The sequence below is a fragment of the Sinocyclocheilus anshuiensis genome, unplaced genomic scaffold, assembly GCF_001515605.1.
Source record: "Sinocyclocheilus anshuiensis isolate Anshui unplaced genomic scaffold, SAMN03320099.WGS_v1.1 scaffold1154, whole genome shotgun sequence".
NCBI classification, from domain to species: Eukaryota; Metazoa; Chordata; class Actinopteri; order Cypriniformes; family Cyprinidae; genus Sinocyclocheilus; species Sinocyclocheilus anshuiensis.
The window spans coordinates 2,404,316-2,425,948 of record NW_015542345.1 but is presented as its reverse complement, the minus strand read 5'-3'; the positions used below and the strand labels follow the sequence as shown (position 1 = coordinate 2,425,948).

The following is a 21,633-nucleotide window of genomic DNA, read 5'->3' as shown; positions in this document are numbered from 1 at the left end:
CGGGTTCGTGACATCACAAACCCAGATAAACCCCGCCCTCGGGAAAAGGCAGCAAAGGGGGCGAGGCCAAGATGTGGCTTTAGAGAGGAAGAGAAAACTAGAGCTGCACGTAAAAATCTATTCATATATGAATCATGATTCGGTCTTCTAAAGATTCTAATGGATTCACAAGTTTCAAAATCAATGTTCTAAAGAAGCGGTTCTTAATACTGTTCCTTGCGTCCCCCTGCTCTGCACACGCTTTACATCTCTCTCTCTCTCTCATTCAGCTCACCTCCAACAATGAACTGTTACAAATCTACACTTATTTTCACATAGCTATGAGAATCGTTAAACATGGATGCGCACACGGTTGCCGTACTGTATTAAAGCTTTAATCAGGATAAAACCGTATATTAAAAGCTAACATACAATCACAACACACTGGGCTAGCTAACCAATCAGAGCCCATCGCCTATTTCTGAGGGAGGGGCTTCATAAAAGAAGGAAATGATCACCCCGTTTCTCAGAGAAGGGACAGAGAGGTGTGGAATAAAGGTAAATTATGTGAAAAATAATGCGTTTTTAAAAAAACGAAGCATTAACACTTTTTAAAACCGTAATTTATTTAATGTAATAATAAAACTAGTATTTTAAATGAAAATATTTTAAATATATTTGAATGTATTTTTATATATATATTAAATATGCAATAATGTCTTTGCTTCCTCTTCTTCATTCCAGTGACATTTTATCTTTATTTTGGGGATTTTTGTATTATTCATTTATAATGAATTCACAGAAAAATGTGATAATTTAAAAAAAAGAGAGATATTTAACAGCCCAAAAAATTTAATTATGTAACTTAGTGTTTTTGTAAAAGTTAATCTAATTTATTTTTGTCATCTGGCTGCAAGAAAGACTAATTGTCTTGAGTCTTGTCAAAGCCAGGCATCTATCATAAGGCCTCTGTGGCATCTGAACAGCAGACAAATATGTTCACTTTAAGCCAAACCCCACTTCAGCCAAGCACGTAAAACACAATTCAGACACGCCAAAATATATTAACCACAAAATGACCAGTCCAAACATATTCACACCCAGAGCTGCACAGTTAGCATATTGAATAGAATTTTTTGGCCAGACGCACTTCTCACGACCTCAGAGGGGTAAAGCCCTGTCATTTGATGACCCTGATTGGGCGGGAGAGTAACACATAAGGGTATTGACAGAAAGAGCTGAATTTCTTCCAACTTGGAAAGCACAAGTCCCTTTGCCATTTACTAAAAACATATTATGAGCCTAATTTATGGTGTCATTTGGAAATGATGAGACAGATATTATGTGTGTGTACTATATATAATAATACACACACACACACATATATATATATATATATATATACACATACACACAGTAAAAGGCTTCAAGATTTTTTTCTGTCACAGCCTACTTTAAGATAATTATACTTAAATCATTTTTATTATTTCATCAGTATACTACGGTGGCCGTGAAGTGCAAAACAAATCACAATTCTGAAAACAAAATAACAAATTACAAACGCAAATGCAAGTCTAAAAAACAAAATAACAATTCAGAAAGCACAACAACAATTCAGAAAACATTATAACAAGTCAGAAAACACAATGACAAATTTGAAAACAAAATAACAAGTCAGAAAACACAACGACAAATCCGAAAACAAATTAACAAGTCAGAAAACACAACGACAAATCAGACAAACCGGAAGAGGTAGGTATAGTTTGAGACAGCGCCATTGGTTTGGGATTACTCACCGCTGACTGGACGAGACATCTGTCAATCAACTTATACAGGGAAGAACCAGCTGAAGAACAGCAGAGTCGCGGTAGAAAGTTCGGAGATGGTATTAAAGTAGCTCAGTTTAAATGTATTGTATGAATTGCCCTTACTATGGAATAAAAAATATGGAGTGTGTGTTTACATTTAGTTAAAAGTGGCTGTAAATCATCAGCTCCAGTGGCGCAGATGGATAAGCATGTGTCGTTGGCTTTTTGACACGATCGACCTGGGTTCGATCCCACCGTTTGCCGAACTTTTTTTTCTCCCTAATTCTATCCAAAGCCAGACTCATAGACACTTTCCTGGCAGGTCTGCCTCAGCAGATGCGCAGTCATGCAGCTGTCAACAGCATGTCAGCAACCAGCAATGACAATGGACTCTTCCCTTTACGTCGCTTTCCAGTGACATGTCTCATTGAAAGTTTGGCTGGTGACTCAGAGACCTGCCTGTATCCGGTCTAGGGCTTTGGCTCAACCATCTGTCGACCCCAGATTGAAGCAAGGCGCAGGTGTACAGAATCGCCAGAACGCTGATTCTATCAACAGTGAGGATGGATTAATTGCCTCTTTCCCATAGCCAACCCTGCTTTAGTATTTACTAAAGGCTGATCTGGGATCGTTTCTAGCATTTTCCATGCTCATAAAGAAAAAGGAAGTTGGTCCCAGAACAGTGTGAAAGACACAATACAAAATATGCCAAGATTCCTAGACCAAGTCTCAAATGCTGCCTTTCAGCAAGGCAGTAAACCACAGCTATGAGTCAGAAATACGCCACTGATCCTGTGAACTGTCCAATTGTTTAAGGCACGAAAGCATTTCCCTGGTATGGCTCAAGCATTTGTTTGCCACTGTGCTAATATGTGAAAGCGAATGCACACTATTTGCGGGTATGTGTGTGTCCGAGAGAAAGCACATTTCATTCCACACCTGAGTCAGAGACTCTGTGACTTGGATATGGCCTAATTCCTGTTCACGTGCCACTTTTTAACAAATATTTTTGGTCTAAGTCATCCAATGTCAATCTGAGCATTAAAGTTCAGGTTTTGATTTTTATGCAAGGCAGAAGAAGCACCTAAATAAAGAAGCACGTTTGATACTTGGTAACTCTGACACATGATCTTCCAGTTTCGTCACGCATTACTTGGGGTCATTCCCTGGTGGTAAGAGTAATATTATCATACACCCCGTTAATACTTTCAGTAGTTTGAGAGCAAGGGTTTCATTTACATGCTGAGATTACACTCAGATCAGACACTAAAAGTGTTTTTACACAGCCAAGTTAAGGCTGCTCCATGCCTGCTCAAAATTCAGTGTCAAGACATAATGCTATATAAAAGCCAGTTTAAATTTTGCCTGCTCTGACCAACTTTAGCCCCCAGTTATACAGTATATAGTTTTGATTGTTGTACAAATGCATTTCTGCAACCTCTGAGCAGAAATGTGAGTACACATAAATCTGTGTAAATGCCACTGCAGAAATGCCACCTTGGCTGTGTAAATTTGACATACGATATTGGAGACTGTAGATTTAAATCAAAATATATCACAGGAAATGATGTAAAGCAGGTTAGAGGTTTTTTTTTTTGTCAGCTGAAACTCTTTGACCTCTTTAACAATACATTTAGGCCTACATGTTCTCCGTTCTCTGATACTGGTTAATGTAATGACATGCAAGTAAACTTTAAAATATTTCATCTTAATTTAGTAAGTGTTTTATTTTGATTGGTTTTATTTTAAATTATTTATTTTAATTTTACTTTATCATTTAATTAAATAATAGCCTTTCATCAATTCATGAAACAAAACCACCTGCAGTTCCCTCGCCAAATGGTTAGTGCAAAAAAATTAAAAATCTGTCATCATTTACTTACTCTGAAGAAGATATTTTGAGAAATGTCTTAAGTGTTGTTGTTGTTGTTTTTTTCATACAGTGGAAGTCAACAAGAACTAAAACTGTTTGGTTACCAACATTCTTCAAAGTATCTTCTTTTGTGTTCCACAGAAAAAAAAGAAAGTCATACAGGTTAGGACAGTGATCCTCAAATCTGGCTCGGGAGATCCACTTTCCTGCAGAGTTTAGCTCTAACCCTAATCAAACACACCTGAGTTTGCTAATCTATGTCTTCCGGATCATTAGAAAATCACAGGTATAGTTGTTTGATTAGGGTTGGAGCTAAACTCTGCAGGAAAGTGGATCCCGCGAGCCAGATTTGAGGATCACTGGGTTAGGACATGACATGAGGGTGGCAAATATAGACAGAATTTTCATTTTTAGGTGAACTATCTCTTAAGAGTCTGGCGCCAGTTCCCCCTATGCTTCTGTCATCTCTATAACGGTCAATAAAAAAAATCATATACTATAAAAAATGGTTGTAAGACAGAAAAGTCATTTAAAACATTAAGATCAAATAAAAAAATGGAGCAGGCAAAAGGTAAAAATAACAGTGTTAAAAGTGGTGTCTATCCAGTTACAAAAGAAGCTAAATTATGCATTTCTGTAAAAAATTAATCACTCTGAGCTTTCCCACATCTGGTGACAATGAGTCACAGATAAGTCCACAGTTACCTCTTTTAACTAAACAAACCAGTACATCACCCATGAACATGTCAGCTGTCATCCAAACAGAAACACTTCAGATGTCTGGGTTTCTACATTTCATAACACATCCTAATCAGGGATTAAGAAGATGGAAATCCACAGAGGAGACGACTAAAAACAACATGCTGACCTCCGCTCTGGAACATATGACAACATGAAGTCTCATGATAACGACAAAAGATAACTTCTGGCATCAGAGATTCCCCAGCGCAGTCTTCCTCTCTAGGATTACACTGGAGATAAAAACTTAAACCATCAGGCAACTTAATCTCTTGAGGAAGTTGTGCAAGACATGGGTAATCATGATGTGTAATGTGTAGATGTGTAATCTTGTACTCAGTGTCTGCTGTCACTTGATTAACAGTAAATATATATTTAATATAAACACATAAAGGTCTATTATACATGGCAAAATAAGCTCCATTTCATAAATAATAAAATTAAAATAAATTTTACAAAAAGTATACTAAACGCATGTCTGTCCTTGATACAAATATTAGCTAAGGCTCATAAGCATTCTTGGCAATATGCATATAAACATTAGGCTACATGAACATTAAACTTAATATTTTTATTTGAAGCACACAAGACTGAAGGAGTCACAAGCCAGACTATGTTTACAGCCTTCTTGTTGGTCAGCATGTACAGCTGTGACTTTGTTGCCTTAAGGTAAACGCTCATGATGAATTCTGGGTAATAAGTAACCTCTGTTCAAACTAATGCAGCACACGGAACTGACTTAATTAGTTCAGTTCCATTTTCACAGTGACGTGGATTGAAGTATTAGAACGAATATAAGTGATTACTATAACAAACAGGGAGTGTTTATTTAAGAGTAGGCTATAGTTAAATAAACAGGTTTACGTTTCACCAGATGAATTCACGTGCATTTAAGCACGTTGCCTGAAACTACTAATTTAGAGAGAAATACGAAACTGTGTACTGATATATTAAATTACATTTATACAGCTTTATCTGCAAATTATACAACACAGTGCAGTAACATGCCAGCAACTGTTATTTTAACAAACAAGGAAAAGTTCTGTGTCCTTACCATATGTATTAGACTCTCTCTCTCTCTCTCTCTCTCTTCTAGGCAGCTGTCCACTTTCCTTTTATAATCTCTATTTTGCAAACTAGTATTCCCCTGTTGACTCGATACAACGTGCACACGAGTGTACACAGTTTAAATGCGAGGCACCCGTCGGGATTATAATAGTAACTTCAGTCAACCAATCATATTCCAAAGCAGGTTTCCACTTTCAACTTCTGACCAATTGTATTTCAACTGTGGGCGGGACATTGGTGACAGCGCAATACTGATACAGAAAGAAATTGTATGATTTTATATGAAATTCATGTCATATAGCGCCGCAACTGCATACCCAATATTTTGTTTAAATTATAATGATAGATAATGATAGATAATAATAATAATAATAATAATAATAATAATAATATAATCTGCTGTGGCAGATTCTGTTCTCATTAGAAACTGTGTATTAAAAGTATTTTTTAAAGACTTGTTGTTGTTGTTAGAGAAAAATAGACCTATATGGAAAATTCACAGTTTTAAAAGTAGCTTACCATCTTTTCAGAGTATAGATGGATTCAACTCAGCGATTCAAATCTTTTGAATTGGTTCACTACAAAGATTCAAGAGGTGGAAAAACTGCCTTTTGTGCGTTACGAATGAGGCATTGAATCATTTATTCCAAAACATTGTCACAAAAAAGTTGCATTGTCCTTCATTAAAACTTAAATCTATTATATCTAATAGGCTCCACGACGAATATTACATCTTGTTTTTTCCCATCTATGCCAATTTCGGTGCCTGCACTTTAATCAATCTATAAAACAATATATAGGAAAACAATAATAGCCTAGGGTTGGTTCAGATCGTGATGTGAATAAATCTCGTTCGCAAAAGGGGGAGAAAGGGCTGGAGAAACTGTGCGCCTGCTCCTCCACGGCTCGTGCTCGAATGCTATTGGTTCCCGCCATAATAATGTCGTGAATATCGGAAAGCTGCGTGCGCACATCAATATAGCATTTTGTCACAGTGTACAACAATAATTACTGTTTTTGCATTATTGTAAGGGGTAGTTTTAGGGTTGGGGTATGGGTAGACGTTAATAAAACACAATCTAATAGGTAAAACACTTAATTTATTGTTATAGTTTCCGGCGATTCAGGGAACGAAAAATATGAGATAAGGCTGCATTGGAATTACACAGAAAATTGTATCACTTATTAGTTCATACTTAGCGATTACAGTCTATTATTGGTAAATATTAATTTTACGCAAAACCTTTCAGAAAAGTTAATTCTGTCATTCGTCACGTGAAAACATGATGTCAGCCAAAATGCTATGTGAAAGGTATTAGGAGGTTTATGTGGATTATTGCGAGGCCAAGGCTTTTCACAGCTGGAAATCACCGCGAGGCAAAAGCCCACAGCAAGCAGGTCAATGGCCGATTACCAGTCTTTAGACTGAGCGACATTGCTCTCTGATGGGTAATCAAGCGCATTGTTGCGTTCATAGTGACATCTTGTGGTTAGTCTATCAGAATGTAGATGAACTATCTGGTAGATTCAAGTCCGAGTAGAAAGTTCAAGGCAAAGACTAAAGGTAACGTTAGGTGAATGCAAACCGCATACGCGTCATTAGCACACGAAAATCGAAATCAATGAGTGATTATTTTTTTATTTGGAAAAAGTAAAAATGTACAGATTTGTGACGTTTTGCCTTAGGGAAACACTTATAATGAATTCTAGGTAAGATGTAATGAGACACATGAGAATATGTTGCACGTAATAGCTTACTTCATTTTGTGAATTATTTATTTATTTATCTAACTTGCTCTGATAAAATATAATTGCCAAAAACTACTGCTAATGTTTTACTATTTTGTGCATTTCATACATTTTAATTTGCCATCTTTACACATAAACATGCGGAATTTTGAAACATGAGGTTCATTAGGTTTATGGCTGCACTGATGCACGTAGCTATCATTTTTATTATGCTTTATATTTTAAGTTTTAAGTTTGCCATAATATTTTGTAATTCTTATTCTATTCTTTGTTATTACTTAACTAGCGGGGATCAAATTGGATTGCTGAAAACTACGGCTGCTATGTGTTGTGGATTTGATACATTTTGACTTTACCGTTTTTACTCACTACTTATTTTTGTAACCTGACTAAAAATGACTTCGAATGTTTTGTCAAATAGGCTACAGCTGTTTGTTTTACACAAATAAAACATTGACGTCACTGTACTGGCATATGTGTTAATGCTGTATTGACAACGTTTATCGAACAAGAAAAGCAGGAATACAATAGAAATATAGCTGTTGTAGGCCTACTGTACATGAGCTTCTTCTTCAACTCAAGCGGCTCCTATCAACAGGAGGAGCTCGCGCTTCAGATTGCGCTATTATTAACAGTGGACTCTACTAACGGGGTCTCTCTCTCTCTCTCTCTTTCTCTCTCTCTCTCTCTCTCTCTCTCTCGGGCTGGCGCATTGTAAAGCATTATAAAAGCTCGACTAGAGAACAGCACGTGAATGTGAGTCCTGTGTTGCTGAAATCGCGGATACATATAACACGAGGGTGAGTAGGATCACTTTTAGCGCTGCTTATATCTGCTGAATGACTGTTCATTCACCGCTACATGTGACTGGAGTTCTAATGGCAACGCTGGGAAGAGTTGGAGAGTTGTGCTGTTATTAATTCAATACAATCCAACAAGTTGTTCAGGTTGCGTTGGGATGTCCGTTTGCATAACGGCGAGTTGCTCTTCCAACTTTACTGCAATTAAGCAGCAAACCGGGAATCACAATGATACGCTCCAGTGATGTGGGGGATGCCGATGGTTTTCCTGTTCTGTAGAGCGCTAATCGCGTTTTGGAAGCCTATGGCTACAAACAGACATTGTATGATCTGAAAAGATGAGAGGATGTAATTGAAAAAGAAGCGCTTCTCTGTGCATCACTGCACGGGAGACACCGGGACGTTGTAGAGTGTCGAGGAAAACGATTATTACTGCAAAGATGTTGGTTTTATTCATATATGCTGACAAAGAAACTCAATATATATGGGTCAATGATAAATAAATATGCCAGAGATAAAGAAATGTGACCTATGTATTCATATTGGTTGAATACACCAATCGAGTACTAAATACTAATTATTTAATTTTTAAGGCAGAAAAAGCAATCTTAAAAATATCATGACATGCATATGAAGAAGTTTTTAGGATTTCTCCATCTGACATGAAAACGTCATTTTTAAGTCAAACAAGAAAATGTTATTAAAATATGTGATTAAAAAAAATCTTTAATGACCTTGACACTGCCCTAAAGGTCTGAAGGGGTCCTCTCATGTTTATGGTGTCCTTGTCATATGACAGTAAAATGGCTTTCTGCATGTTTGACTTTAATTTGGTAAGAAGTTTTTATTCTCTACTTTAAAATAATTAATTTTAAAAGATTATGACAAAAAATCATTCAGACATTGAAAAAATGTTAATCACGGGAGCAGTCTATATGAATTTAATTTAATCTAATTATGAATAACGTAATAGACTAAGTGCATGTTGGACAGTCTAGAGAAAAAAAATTAAACATACTGAGTGATAATCTTAATATTTCATGCTCACCAAGTATATTTTAATATTTCACTTTATTATTAATGTATTCATTTATTTAATTTTAGGGCACAATCTCACTTTTCTGTACAGTTTTACCCTCCTAAACCATTGCATTTCCTGACTGATCTAAACATAAAACATCTAAAGATAATGCTGAATAACATTTTAGTTCATCAAGTAGGATCTTATTTGATTCTTTGAGGATTCCTGTCTGTTCCCATTATGACTGGTTCCAAATTATGATCGAAATTCCATTAGCATTCCTTCAGAATGTTTGGACGAGGGATTAAACTGTTGAGACAGGGCTATGACATTCTGTGAGACTTGATGAATTCCAGCCTTGTGCCTCACTCTTTCTGTTTCTGCTTTCTCATATTTGTGACTGCAGGATACTAGAACAAGTTAAGACACTTTCCTGTTTTAACTTTACCTTTTAAATCGGGGCATTTAACAGGTGTTAGAAGAAAGAAAACTAGAAAGGTCATAAAGAGAAAACAATGCAATGCAAGGAAAGGTTTTGTTTGACAAATTCCTAAGTGCTTCCCAGACATAATGTGTTTGTTAGCATTTTATTGATCATGTGCCCAACTGATTTGTATGCAGTGATACTAATGTAGCTGTAGATGTAACAATATCACAACTAGAAAGCCCAGGACAGCCTAGGTTTATATGAACTTGAGACCATCTTGTTTAAAATTTGTGCTCGTCCTTAAAAGGTTTTGTTGTTCAGAGACTCTTCAGCATAATTAGATTAATTAGATTTGGTTTCGTCTTGTGTTTGTGTCGTGTTTACCAAGATGTACAGCCTAATAAAATCCTTATGTCAGTGTTTGATGTTCTGTGATCGAATGGCCTCTAGGATGTTTGTAGGAGTTTAATGTAAATCCTGTTACATGATGTGATCTAACGTTCTTGTTTATTAGAGCGATAGAGTTAAGCCTTCAGGGGTTTACGGGCATTAAAAAAACATAACAGGTTCAGACAGAACAACATAACTGATTTGTTGTGCAAAAACAGGATGGCAGTCCAGAGTCGGCATGAAATTGCATGTCCTACAGATAGCATTGATCTGACAGGTCTGCAATGAATACTTTATTTGCACTTTCAAAATAATATAAAGCCCCTTTTCATAAAATGAAGACGTGAAGGAAGATTGCCTTCATCAGTAATAACCCTAATCCTCATCCTCCTGAGTCCATACTTGGAGAACAGATCTCATTCGCAGCTGTAGTTCGAGTCAGCGTGTCGAAAACAAGGGTAGCTGGTTACATATATGTTTCTGCTTTGGACAGCTTTACTTCCAAAAGAAGGACATCTCTACTTTCTGATGCCATGAATCGAGAAGGAGTTTCGGTTTTGTTGACAACTTTGTTCTCCGGTTTGCTGCTCCTTTGTGTTTTGGCACTGCTGTGTTTCTTCACCTGCAGACTAGCTTCAAGAGTTCTGCCAGTTGGAGCCCCACTGCGTTTTTGACAGAGCATGTGAATGAGCCTCAAGTCATGGTAAAAGTGTCTTTGTAGCAGAACTAATAGGAAGACAATGTTTCGAAGTTCACTGGTTCAGGTCTGTGTGCTGTTGACGGTGTATCAGTTGTAACACGGGAAACAAATACTTTTAATAACTTGCATTAGTGATGTTGATGGTTGTTGGCTTCATGATGATTATTAGGTAGTGAACTTTTTTATAACCAAATACCAAAGGGTTTGGGCCAATATTAAGGAGATTTAAAAAGTAAAACAGGCAATTAAACAAACAAGATAACCACATTCCTAAACAATCAAGAAAGAAAAGACACACACACATATATATATATATATATATATATATATATGTAATGAAACTGCAGTGAAAAGCAATTAATTTCATTGCACTACAAATAAAGCAAATCATTTCTAGCTATGTTTTTCATACTTTTTTGCACATAGCTGTGCATTTACTCAAACATTTCATATGAGATAATATTTCAATGCATTACGTGACTAACACAATGCCCATTTTTCCCAGTTTTACAAGTGTAAATACAAAGTGGTCAAAGCTCCAGCATGGCTAACATATAGGTTGATTGTACACATGACTTTGATACAGACTGATGCTTTCTGCGCAATGACTAAAGACCCCATTAAAAGGATCTGAAGTAAGCTGAGAAAGTGTGTGTTCGTAATAGAAATCTTGCGGTACTGTTCCTTGGAACAGAGGTGTCCAGTTAATCAGCTTTGTCATGCCTATTAAAGCACCATGTGCAGTGGCACTCAATCCCATTAAAGTGACCTTGACTAAAGAGTAGAAGACATAAAGGTTTAATACTAATAATGCAGCCATATCACGTTTTCAGGTGTGAACTTTTAGGTAGCTACACAAATGAATGTGCAAATATGCCACTAAATTATTGCTTGTATCAATTTTTGTGACCTGCATCCCCAGCTGAAACAGTCAATCATATTTCATTTGTTTTTGCACATGAATATAAGATTTTGATGGAAAAAATAAGCCTTGGGATAGTAAATAGTTGTTTTCTGTCTTTAAAGAAGAAGTGTGTCATTCCACATGTAGCAGCAACAATAATAATTGTTTTCAAACTAAATATACCTGGAGAAATGTAGCCCTGCCCCAAACTCACACCGTTGGTTGAGCTAATATAATTATGTTAGACTGCTCAAACAAATAGATGGAAGTGCCACAGAGTTCAAATCAGCATATGAATGGCTTACTTATAGCTATCTCTGAACATTGAATTTGGAATAGAAGAAAATTTTAACATTGACTAGACATTACCTGTTTTCGTTGCAGATCTTGGAGTCTTCTGACATCCTTGGAACTTGAGTTATTCTGCAAAACGGCGGCTGATACAAAATGAAGGTCGCTGCACTCTTTATCCTCGGTTGCCTGGTTTGGGAAGGAATGGCAAAGCCTGAATTTCCAGGTCAGTTGAGACACTTTTTTTTGTTTATTGGCCTTTTGCCATTATTAGATATGACAACTGACAATGACACTTTTCTCTGCGATGATGAGCATATTGTCTCTTTAAAATTTAATTGAGACTGTTTTAGAGCACATTATAGCTAGGGTGCTAAATCCTGTTCCTGAAGACCTACCTTCTTGCTAAGTTTACCTCCAGCCCTAAATCAAATACTTGTGAACCAGCAAATCGAGATCTTCAAGAAGACTTAAGGATAATAACAAACATTTGTACTGGAGGAGGGTTGGAACTAAACTCTGCAGGAAAGTAGCATTTTTGAGCACCCCTACCTTATAATTTGCCTGCAGTATCTTTGATTTATGCAGAGTCATATAGTGTCAGATGAGTGCTTCATAAACGGTGTAACTCCATCTCAGACCACTGAAGTTTAATAGTCTTTTTTTTGACCTTGTACCAACTATAGACATAGAATAAATCTCATTTCAAATGAACATCAGCTTCCATAAGAAGATTGGACTTTCGGGTCATATGGTCCCAGATGTGTTCATTTACGTGATTGTGGGTTTTAAGAAGCTTATGTGGACTGAAGAAGACATGCATAACAGAAATTTAGTTGTTGTCGTCGTAACTTTAGAGAGCGATAGCATACTCACAATCTCTAAATGGATACTTCCGGTCTAAGGCCATGATCATTATCTTGTTTTGCAGGAGCAACTTTGTTGGTTGTGTGTTATAATTTGTGGGCAAAGGTGTAAACATGTTTTCTTACGGCTTGTAGAACAAGAGAAGGACCCTGATTTCTGGAAGGAATGGGCTCAGCGCACACTAAAAAATGCTTTGACCCTCCAAGACCTCAACAAAAATGTTGCCAAGAACATCATTCTTTTTCTTGGTGATGGTAAGTTGTTGTTTTTTCCAACCAAGTCTTGAAAACTGTTTGTGCAATACCAGGTCTAACAAAAAGAGTTAAATATTTTTAAAAGCACTGTTACAGTGTATGCACCTGCTTCAAAATTAAGTATTAACATGGGCAGTGAAGGATACCAATTTAAGGAGAAATAAACAAATTAACCACAGTCAATGTCTGGATGAACTCCAGCTTGCACAATGAAAAAACAGCAGTTATCAAAATAAGCTTAGGCGATAAAAGCAAGGAAAGAAGGAAGGAACAGGTAGTCTAAATATTGTTTGCAGAAAACAATACCTCAGAAATTATACAATTTTACAGGAAGAATTTAGTTTATTTTGCACCACACCCCTGTGAAAGCAATGCTGGCATATAAGCACCAGTTTATAAAAACCTAAAAATGATATCTTATGAAGCCTCAGTTCAACCACTGTCATGTAGATTTATTGCAGATCTCACTGTCCACTATGAAAAAAACCACATACCAGCCACAAAAGGATGAATTCACATAAAATATTATCTAGAAGCCATGGCTGAAATAGAGATTGAAGAAGATTTGTATCAGTTGACCTGTTGATTCATGCATTAAGGTGATTGAAATTATAATGTTTCTGATGATTTTCTTGGAGGTCAGCCAACCAAGTTCAAAAAAGACTTGTGAATTTGAATAGGTTTTGTATGCAATATATCCTATTTTATTAAAATGTTGCATCACTCAAAGCCATGATAATTTAATGTTGATTATGTAACCACTTCTGACAGATTCAGTGAGTTGATTCGAGGATTGAGTTCAAGAGTCCATCAAACAGTAACTCAGAGCTGTTTTCCATCTCATGAGAGTAATTTGTTCATGAATTCGAATTCACTGGTTTCACTGTTTAATTCTCTAAAAAGAAGCAGTGTGAAAGAGTCACTTGTTCAGGAATCGAACCACACTGAATGTATTTGATTAACTGAAAAGAACCAGATTAAAAGAGTCATTTGTCATTTGTTACACCAGACTACACCACTCAATAAAAAAGTTACTTGCCATTATTTAGTGGTACACAGTCTTGTCATCTCATCACATTAAATTTGGACTGAAAACATGGTTCAAATATAACTTATTTTGGTGGTTGACTGTGGAAAAAGTTGGCAAGATCAGGTTTAGTCGATATTGTTCAAATGAGGTTATAGAATACTTTTAAAAGTCATAGTTTTATTGAAGATTACCTTGTCCTCATGCCAAGAATACAAGGTAAACAAATATGTATTTGCCTAAACATTTTGAGTACTTGCAATTCGATCAAATTGGTCTGTTTTATATTTCAGAGTACTTTTGATACAATTTCAGTTTATAGCAACTAAAGCCAAGACCCTCATTTCATACATTAACACGTTACAATAATTACATTTGGAATATTTCATGATTTATTTAAGCTTTATATAAGTATAAGGGTTAAAGACTTTGTGAACTCTTTTCAATGGAATTGTGCATTTTTTAAATTTTTAAGTCGACTTTAATTTGCCTCATGCTTTTAAGAAGAGCAGGTTATGTCATTAAGTGACAAGTGGCCCTTTCATCTCACAATTATGAACAAAATTCAAGATTTCATTCTTGTTCAGTAACATAATATAAGGGCTTTCTCAAGCACCTTTGAGGTTCTAAAGTAAAGGCAGACTATGTTGTTCATGATAGAAGGTGCTTGAAGGATATGTTGTTAAAAATAGACTGTGTGAATGATCCAACCTTTGTTGTGTGTAGGCATGGGTGTACCCACGGTCACAGCAGCACGCATTCTAAAGGGTCAACTGAGTGGACAGAATGGTGAGGAAACGCAGCTAGAGATGGACAAATTTCCCTACGTTGCCCTCTCTAAGGTACACCCCACGTGCTGTAATCCCATCATACCATTCCTTTGTGTTCATAATTCATGTAAACTTTTCACTTAACCCTATAAAGCCTATTTGATATACAAATTTCTAAGGGCTCCAAATTACTAACATGATTAAAACTGTTGTACACAATCTATTACACGCCATTGTCATATGATTGATATTTTAAATGTTTTTAGCACGTAGAAGGCATTTTAGTATAATTCAAAAAACGTTCCCCTTCAAGTCGTGGTGCGTGTATCTTTTTGCTGTGAAATCTTTACTGATTCTTCTAAAGTCAGCAAATAGGTTTAAGAATATATTTTATATTGTTAGTGAGATTTCAAGATGAACACTTACTGGACTGAAGCAATTTAGATGGACCTGATTATCAATACATCATTTTTTAAGAAACATTATGTTAAAAAATGAGTATCAAATATGATACATCAGGCTTTTGACGACCGTTTATCTCTCAATCATCTTTTAAAGACATATTATTGGGATACTATTTTAATATGCATTATCATCTATAATGTTGTAAAGATCTCATTGATTTACTTTACAAGCTTAGAATTTCATTTTACCTTCTGGCCACATAAATGACAGCAACTGCACCAAATTTCATATTTTTGCTCAGCTTGGGCATAAAATTGAGGTGTTTTTTTCTCCTTGTGTATGAGCTCCAGATTATCCTCATACTACATGAGCCATAAAAGCCAGATGTATCAAATATGATACTCAACAAAAAACACATGTGGAAACCTTTTTAGATTTTAAAAACGTATTTTGTCTAAAGCTTCAATAAAGTGTTCCATTTCAGTAGATATTATTTCATAAGCTTTACAGGGTTATGACAATACTTTTTTTATCAATTGAAAAAAATACAAATGGTCTCAGACTATTGGACTCATAATAAAAATTATCATTGTTTATAAACGTGCTAGATGCTGAAAAATGCTGAATGGACATTTATAGAGCTACACTAAGTACACTTTAATTTTGCTCTTGTAAACAATCCCTGCAGCTATTAAAATTGTACACGTTTTTCCCCCAGACATATAACACCAATGCTCAGGTCCCAGACAGCGCGGGCACTGCCACAGCATATCTGTGCGGGGTGAAGGCCAACGAGGGTACGGTTGGAGTGAGCGCAGCAGCTGTGAAATCCCAGTGCAACACCACTCGGGGGAACGAGGTCACCTCCATTCTTAAATGGGCCAAAGACGCAGGTAAGATGCCCTGCTGAATCCTCTCACACAGCAGCTATAATGCCTTTCTGTCCCCGACTTCTATTGCAATTAGAATATAGATGGGATATTTGTTTCTAAGCTTATTTTTATGCTAGCAATCCATTAACTTGTTTTTGCATGAGAGAAACAAAGGTGACACTGGCACATAAAGCAGGTTGAGCAGATAAAAGATTGAAGAAAGCGGAAAAAAACACGTCCTTATCTGAAGTAAAGGCAGAAATGAGAAGAGTGACTGATGAGCGTGACACGCAGACGGCTTGCTCATATTTTGTTCTCATGTTGAAAATAAAAACAAATGAAGCGTTTTATAAGACAGAAGTCCTCTGCCGAAGGTAGAGGTGAATGAAAGTAGCCGAGTGGAATTTGTATGACATGACCAGAATAAACATTTAAAATCCAGCTGAGAGGTTTAAAAGGCGGATGGTCCAATCAGTGTCAAACTGATAACCTGACCTGATCTGAGTACAGGGTAAAATGCTTTCTCACTTGGGTGCTTGTGTCCAGAGAATGCATTAAAATACTGTACCATACAACTGGGTGACCTTAGCCAGACAACAAGACTTACAATCAAACATTGCAAAGCTGATGCAGTGCATATTTCAGTTTGTTTACTCCAAGTCAGTCTGTTGATTAAATATATGTTATTGAATTACTAGATAGATGAGGAAAAAAATATGTAATCCAGTTGAATCGACAGTAGATATAGTGGTAATCATGGCCATGTTTCAACCTGTATTTTCCCCAGGCAAATCAGTGGGAATCGTCACAACAACGCGAGTGAACCATGCCACTCCGAGTGCGGCGTATGCACACTGTGTAGACCGGGACTGGTATTCAGATGGAGACATGCCTGCTGAAGCACTCCAGAGCGGATGCAAGGACATCGCCAGACAACTCTTTGAAAATATCCCTGACATTGATGTGAGTTTTTTTAATGATTATCTTCCAATTTTATGAACTGGTTTTATATAGTGTTTGGTTGGGTCATTCAGTGTAATATTTATACAGTCAAACCAAAATGTATTCAGACATCTTCAACATTTCTTACAAATTTTTATCAGTTTTACTGGTAGTCCACTGTATGAAGAATTTTTGGTATAATATGTGACAGTTTACTTTATTTTGCTATCCTCACTTACATAAATAAACTATAGTGTCCTGCACCCACTAGTAAAAAATGTCAAAAATGATGTCTGGTGTCTGAATAATTTTTGGTTTGACTGTATGTACTTATTTACATATACAAATGTATTCAATTAAAAAACAAATGCATAATAATTTAAAATATTAGTTACAAATTATTAAAAAAAAAGTAATTATTAAAATATTGATTAGAAATGATTATATTAACAACAACTATAAAAATGAATAAGAAGTATGTATTACTATTGTTACTACTACTAATATTGATAAAATAAAAGTATGATTAAATAAATTATACAATACACTATTTTTTGTTGTTATTGATAATAATGTTGATAAAATAATTAGTTAATATTGAAAGTATTTATTATTATTGTTAAATAAATTATAAAATATAATAACGACAATAATAATTAATAATATTAACAATTATAACAACAACAATATTAATGCGGATAAAATAATTTGTATTTAATATTTTAAATATATTTAAATACACCAATATTAAATAATAATATTTAAAACGACTATTATTAATATTATTTTTCTTATGAAGAATAATACATATTTTTGCAGTTGTTTCAAATATTAATTACAAATTAATATTTATTACCGTAGCAGTTAGAGTTATAAAAATGTGCAGAATTGTAAATATTTCTACTTCATTGTACATCATAATGTTTATTCATTTTACATTTTCAACATCTTTTGGTTTAAATTAGATTTTCTTTTGGACAGCACTGTGTACAATAAATGTGTGATGTTTCTCTTTTCTTCTTGATTTGGACGGGCAGGTGATTATGGGGGGTGGGCGGAGAAATATGTACCCCAGAAACACACCAGATGTGGAATACCCAGGAGACAAGAAACACAACGGTACACGCAAAGATGGCAGGAACCTCGTGGGGGAGTGGACTGACAGAATGAAGGATAAGGTGAAAGATGAAATGAGGGAAAAACAGGGCCCTTCATTCCATCTTTTCATTTACAATGTCATGTTCAATTCAGTTCAGGAAAAAAAGCTTCCATGCTATGCCTCTGCTGACAAATCTCTTTTTCATTTTCTCTCTGTGTTTGCCTGTCTCTGGTGCTGTATTTGTGCTCTTTTGATGATGCCCAGTTTATTGACTTCTCTGAATCTGATCTGATGCTCTTGAGGCCCCTAAAGCAGGCTTTATAGCTGTGCAGTTAATAACAAATTAAGACAATTTGTACTTGTTGTGAAACCGTATTACAGAGATTTGGTTGCAAGATATTGGATCATAGCAGTGTAACACATTCTATAAAGCATCTAGATAAGAGGGTACGATCATTTATCTAACCTATTTCTTGTTTTTCTCTTAACCTTTGTGTAATCAGAGAGGTTACTATGTTTGGAACAGGAAGGATCTCTTTTCTCTGAATCCAAACAATGTGGATTATCTTTTGGGTGAGTTTCATAACCATGGCTTAAGTGACCTTTTTTGAGACGTTGTTTTAACTTTTCCTGTTTACATTGTCTTTTTTTGTTCTATTTGCGCTGCAGGTCTTTTTGAGCCAGCAGACCTGCCCTATGAGCTCGAGAGAAACAAAGAAACTGACCCTTCCCTCACTGAGATGGTAGACGTGGCCATTAAGATCCTCCGAAAAAATGAACGCGGATTCTACTTATTGGTGGAAGGTAAAAGTATAGTGTACATCAGCAGTCATTAAACCACAGTATTGTAATGGGAGGTCAGTTCAACATCTGATTAAACTACGAACAATTATTTTGCATTTCTCAGTGCTGTGGAAGTTACTGTCAATCTACTGCAAATTTTTTTTTTTTTTTAGCTTTTGGTCATTTATATTATACATTATATATATATATATATATATATATATATATGAAATGCATGCAATATAAGTATATATGTGATCAAAAAAGATTTAAAAAAATCTAATTGAAACAAGAAAACTGTAATACAACTAAAAGCATAGTTATAAACTGCGGCATTTATATAGTAATTTCACAAAAACTTTAGATGACGAAAAATGAATTGAATAAATTAATTTGAAGCGCTCATTAAAATTAATTGGATGATTGCCTTAGTTCGCTTGAAGCACTACAATAGCTATGTTTCCATCACCCTGCTTGTTTGCTCATTTTGAAGTATCGCATCAGAAATGAGTGATGGAAACGGCATATTTCGAAAAAAAAATCCCTTAATTCGCGAAAAGTTTTACACTCGCTTGAGTTGGTTTTTGACTTTTGCGAAAAAGGGTTGATGTGAATAATGGGAGATAGAAACAAATTTTGCTAATAAATTCCTCCATGCACAACAAAACGTCATGTGACTTTGCACGATGGTACGGGATAACCTGACTAACCAGCCGACCGGTCTTGTTGCACAGCATCTGAAATGTTATGATCATTCTTAAATGCCCTAACAAAATCTGTCATCAAAGTATTTCTGTATAATTGCCTCCCAAAACTGTCTTACACGACTGCATTCCCAAACAGCAGCAATGACCGCATTTATTATATATGAAAATTATATTATTATTCAGTGGCTTCTCCTACTTTTCTTAGTGATATTTAGTGCCAGTTTATCAGAAGTGACTATTTTGTTCTCTTTGACTCGTTGAATGGAAACGGTGCTTATTCGCAAATGTTTTATGTGATATTCCAATTTTGCAACTTTGGATGGAAACCCAGCTACTGTGACAAAAAAAATCACACTAAACCACTTATTAATTAAATTAAAATTAATTAATTTAATTAATTTAAAAGCTGCACTACAACAGCTCCGCTACTATCACATTACATAAAAATGCAGGATTGCTACTTTTAATTTATTTTGCTATTAATAAACTCCTCAACGCTTTGTATTAATGTAGGATCAAATGTTTCAAATGTTGTTGCTGGTACTGAAGGGAAGGATGTGTTGAGATGTAGTGTATGTCTTAATGCTCTGTGAGTCCGCTGACTGGGCTGTATGCTGGCAGGTGGGCGCATTGATCACGGACACCATGATGGAAAAGCCAAGCAGGCCTTACATGAGGCTGTGGAAATGGACCGGGCCATTACCCGAGCCGGTCTCCTCACCAGCATTTATGACACACTGACAGTCGTCACGGCTGATCACTCTCATGTCTTCAGCTTTGGAGGCTACACACATCGGGGAAACTCAATCTTTGGTAGGTAATGAAAGCTCAAGGCATGTTGGGAGGACTTTAATTACAGAGTATGGTGTGATTTCTTGGTGGTTTATGGTCCAGTCTCTGAGCTTTAAATGTCTTTTCCTAAGGTTTGGCCCCCATAATGAGTGATATTGACCAGAAGCCCTTCACATCCATTCTCTATGGAAATGGCCCAGGGTTCAAGTTTGTTAACGGTGCTAGAGAGAATGTCTCAACTGTGGACTACGGTAAGTAATATACAGGCTTATCGCTTCCCGGTTCTGGCTTGGGACCTACTTTTTTTGGGATACTTGGAATGTTGGGATTTAGGTTTAATTGTTCCTGTTTGGCTGTTTCTTGCAATTCTATGGCATATGGCAACAAATAATGTAAAACTTCCATACTGTAGCATACAGTAAGGGTGGATACAGCTCTGACGGTATGCTTGATGGATTGAAATGCTTACAACTCATTTTGCGGAAATGAAAGGGCCTGGTTAGAAATCAAGTGGGAATATAGCATATTGGATTTGTGGATCTGCTTTTCTGAAATGGATTCATTGCAGTGCATCAACCCTTGCATTCAGGGCTCTTCAACATTTTTATTTAGTAAAGGACCCCTCACTGGATTAAGAGACGGAGAAGACATTTATTCTTGTACACTACTGTTTTTTTTAATTAAAGGGGTCATATGACGTTGCTAAAAAGAACATTATTTTGTGTATTTGGTGTAATGCAATGTGTTTATGTGGTTTAAGGTTAAAAAAACACATTATTTTCCACATAATGTACATTATTGTTGCTCCTCTATGCCCTGCCTTTCTGAAACGCGTCGATTTTTACAAAGCTCATCGGTCTGAAAAGCGAGGTGTGCTCTGATTGGCCAGCTATCCAGTGCGTTGTGATTGGCTGAATACCTCAAGCGTGTGACGGAAATGTTACGGGATCATTGTGACCCACTGTCCTTATTGAATGGAATCTCTGATGCACTGTCAACTATAGCATGTAGGCGCCCTGAATGTCAAACTCAGCAGTAGTTGATGATGATAAAGTGCGTCTCTCTCCGATCCCACCGCCCATCTTTCTTACTCTTCTTCTATATGTTTTGACAAGCCATAGAATTATGGCTATTGTTCTTGCTCGGTCTCTCTCTTCTCTCATTCTCTTCCCCATCACTCTCTCTGGCTTTCCCTGTTTGTCTCATTACTATTCCATAGCATAGGTTTGTCTGTTTTAATTGCTGTTTTCACTGATAGAACACAATCCAAAAACAATTAAGTAAAATGCATTGTCATCCCTGCTGCTGACATTGTTCTGTCATTCATTCCCAGGACAAAAAAAAAAAAAAAAAAGGAACCTGTATTT

General features: G+C 36.0%; 2 protein-coding genes across 3 annotated transcripts in view; one reads left to right on the top strand and one right to left on the bottom strand.

Moving 5' to 3' along the window:
* The window catches only part of ece1 (endothelin converting enzyme 1), a 22,888-nt gene extending 17,287 nt beyond the window's left edge, over positions 1–5,601 (bottom strand). Inside the window, exon 1 of the mRNA XM_016489873.1 lies at positions 5,453–5,601. Within this exon, the coding sequence (XP_016345359.1) occupies positions 5,453–5,455 (3 nt within the window). The 5' untranslated portion in view covers positions 5,456–5,601. The remainder of the gene's footprint in view (positions 1–5,452) is intronic.
* A 2,340-nt stretch (positions 5,602–7,941) lies between these two features.
* LOC107691326 (alkaline phosphatase-like) overlaps positions 7,942–21,633 on the top strand; it is a 15,410-nt gene continuing 1,718 nt past the window's right edge. Inside the window, exons 1-11 of one of the 2 annotated variants that reach the window (XM_016489881.1) lie at positions 7,942–8,015; positions 11,842–11,974; positions 12,750–12,869; positions 14,623–14,738; positions 15,790–15,964; positions 16,731–16,906; positions 17,923–18,063; positions 18,488–18,557; positions 18,654–18,788; positions 20,096–20,287; positions 20,398–20,517. In XM_016489881.1, the coding sequence (XP_016345367.1) occupies positions 11,905–11,974; positions 12,750–12,869; positions 14,623–14,738; positions 15,790–15,964; positions 16,731–16,906; positions 17,923–18,063; positions 18,488–18,557; positions 18,654–18,788; positions 20,096–20,287; positions 20,398–20,517 (1,315 nt within the window). In that variant the 5' untranslated portion in view covers positions 7,942–8,015; positions 11,842–11,904. Of the gene's footprint in view, positions 8,016–10,014; positions 10,557–11,841; positions 11,975–12,749; positions 12,870–14,622; positions 14,739–15,789; positions 15,965–16,730; positions 16,907–17,922; positions 18,064–18,487; positions 18,558–18,653; positions 18,789–20,095; positions 20,288–20,397; positions 20,518–21,633 lie in introns of those variants that run through there. The other variant, XM_016489882.1, reaches the window with a different exon arrangement.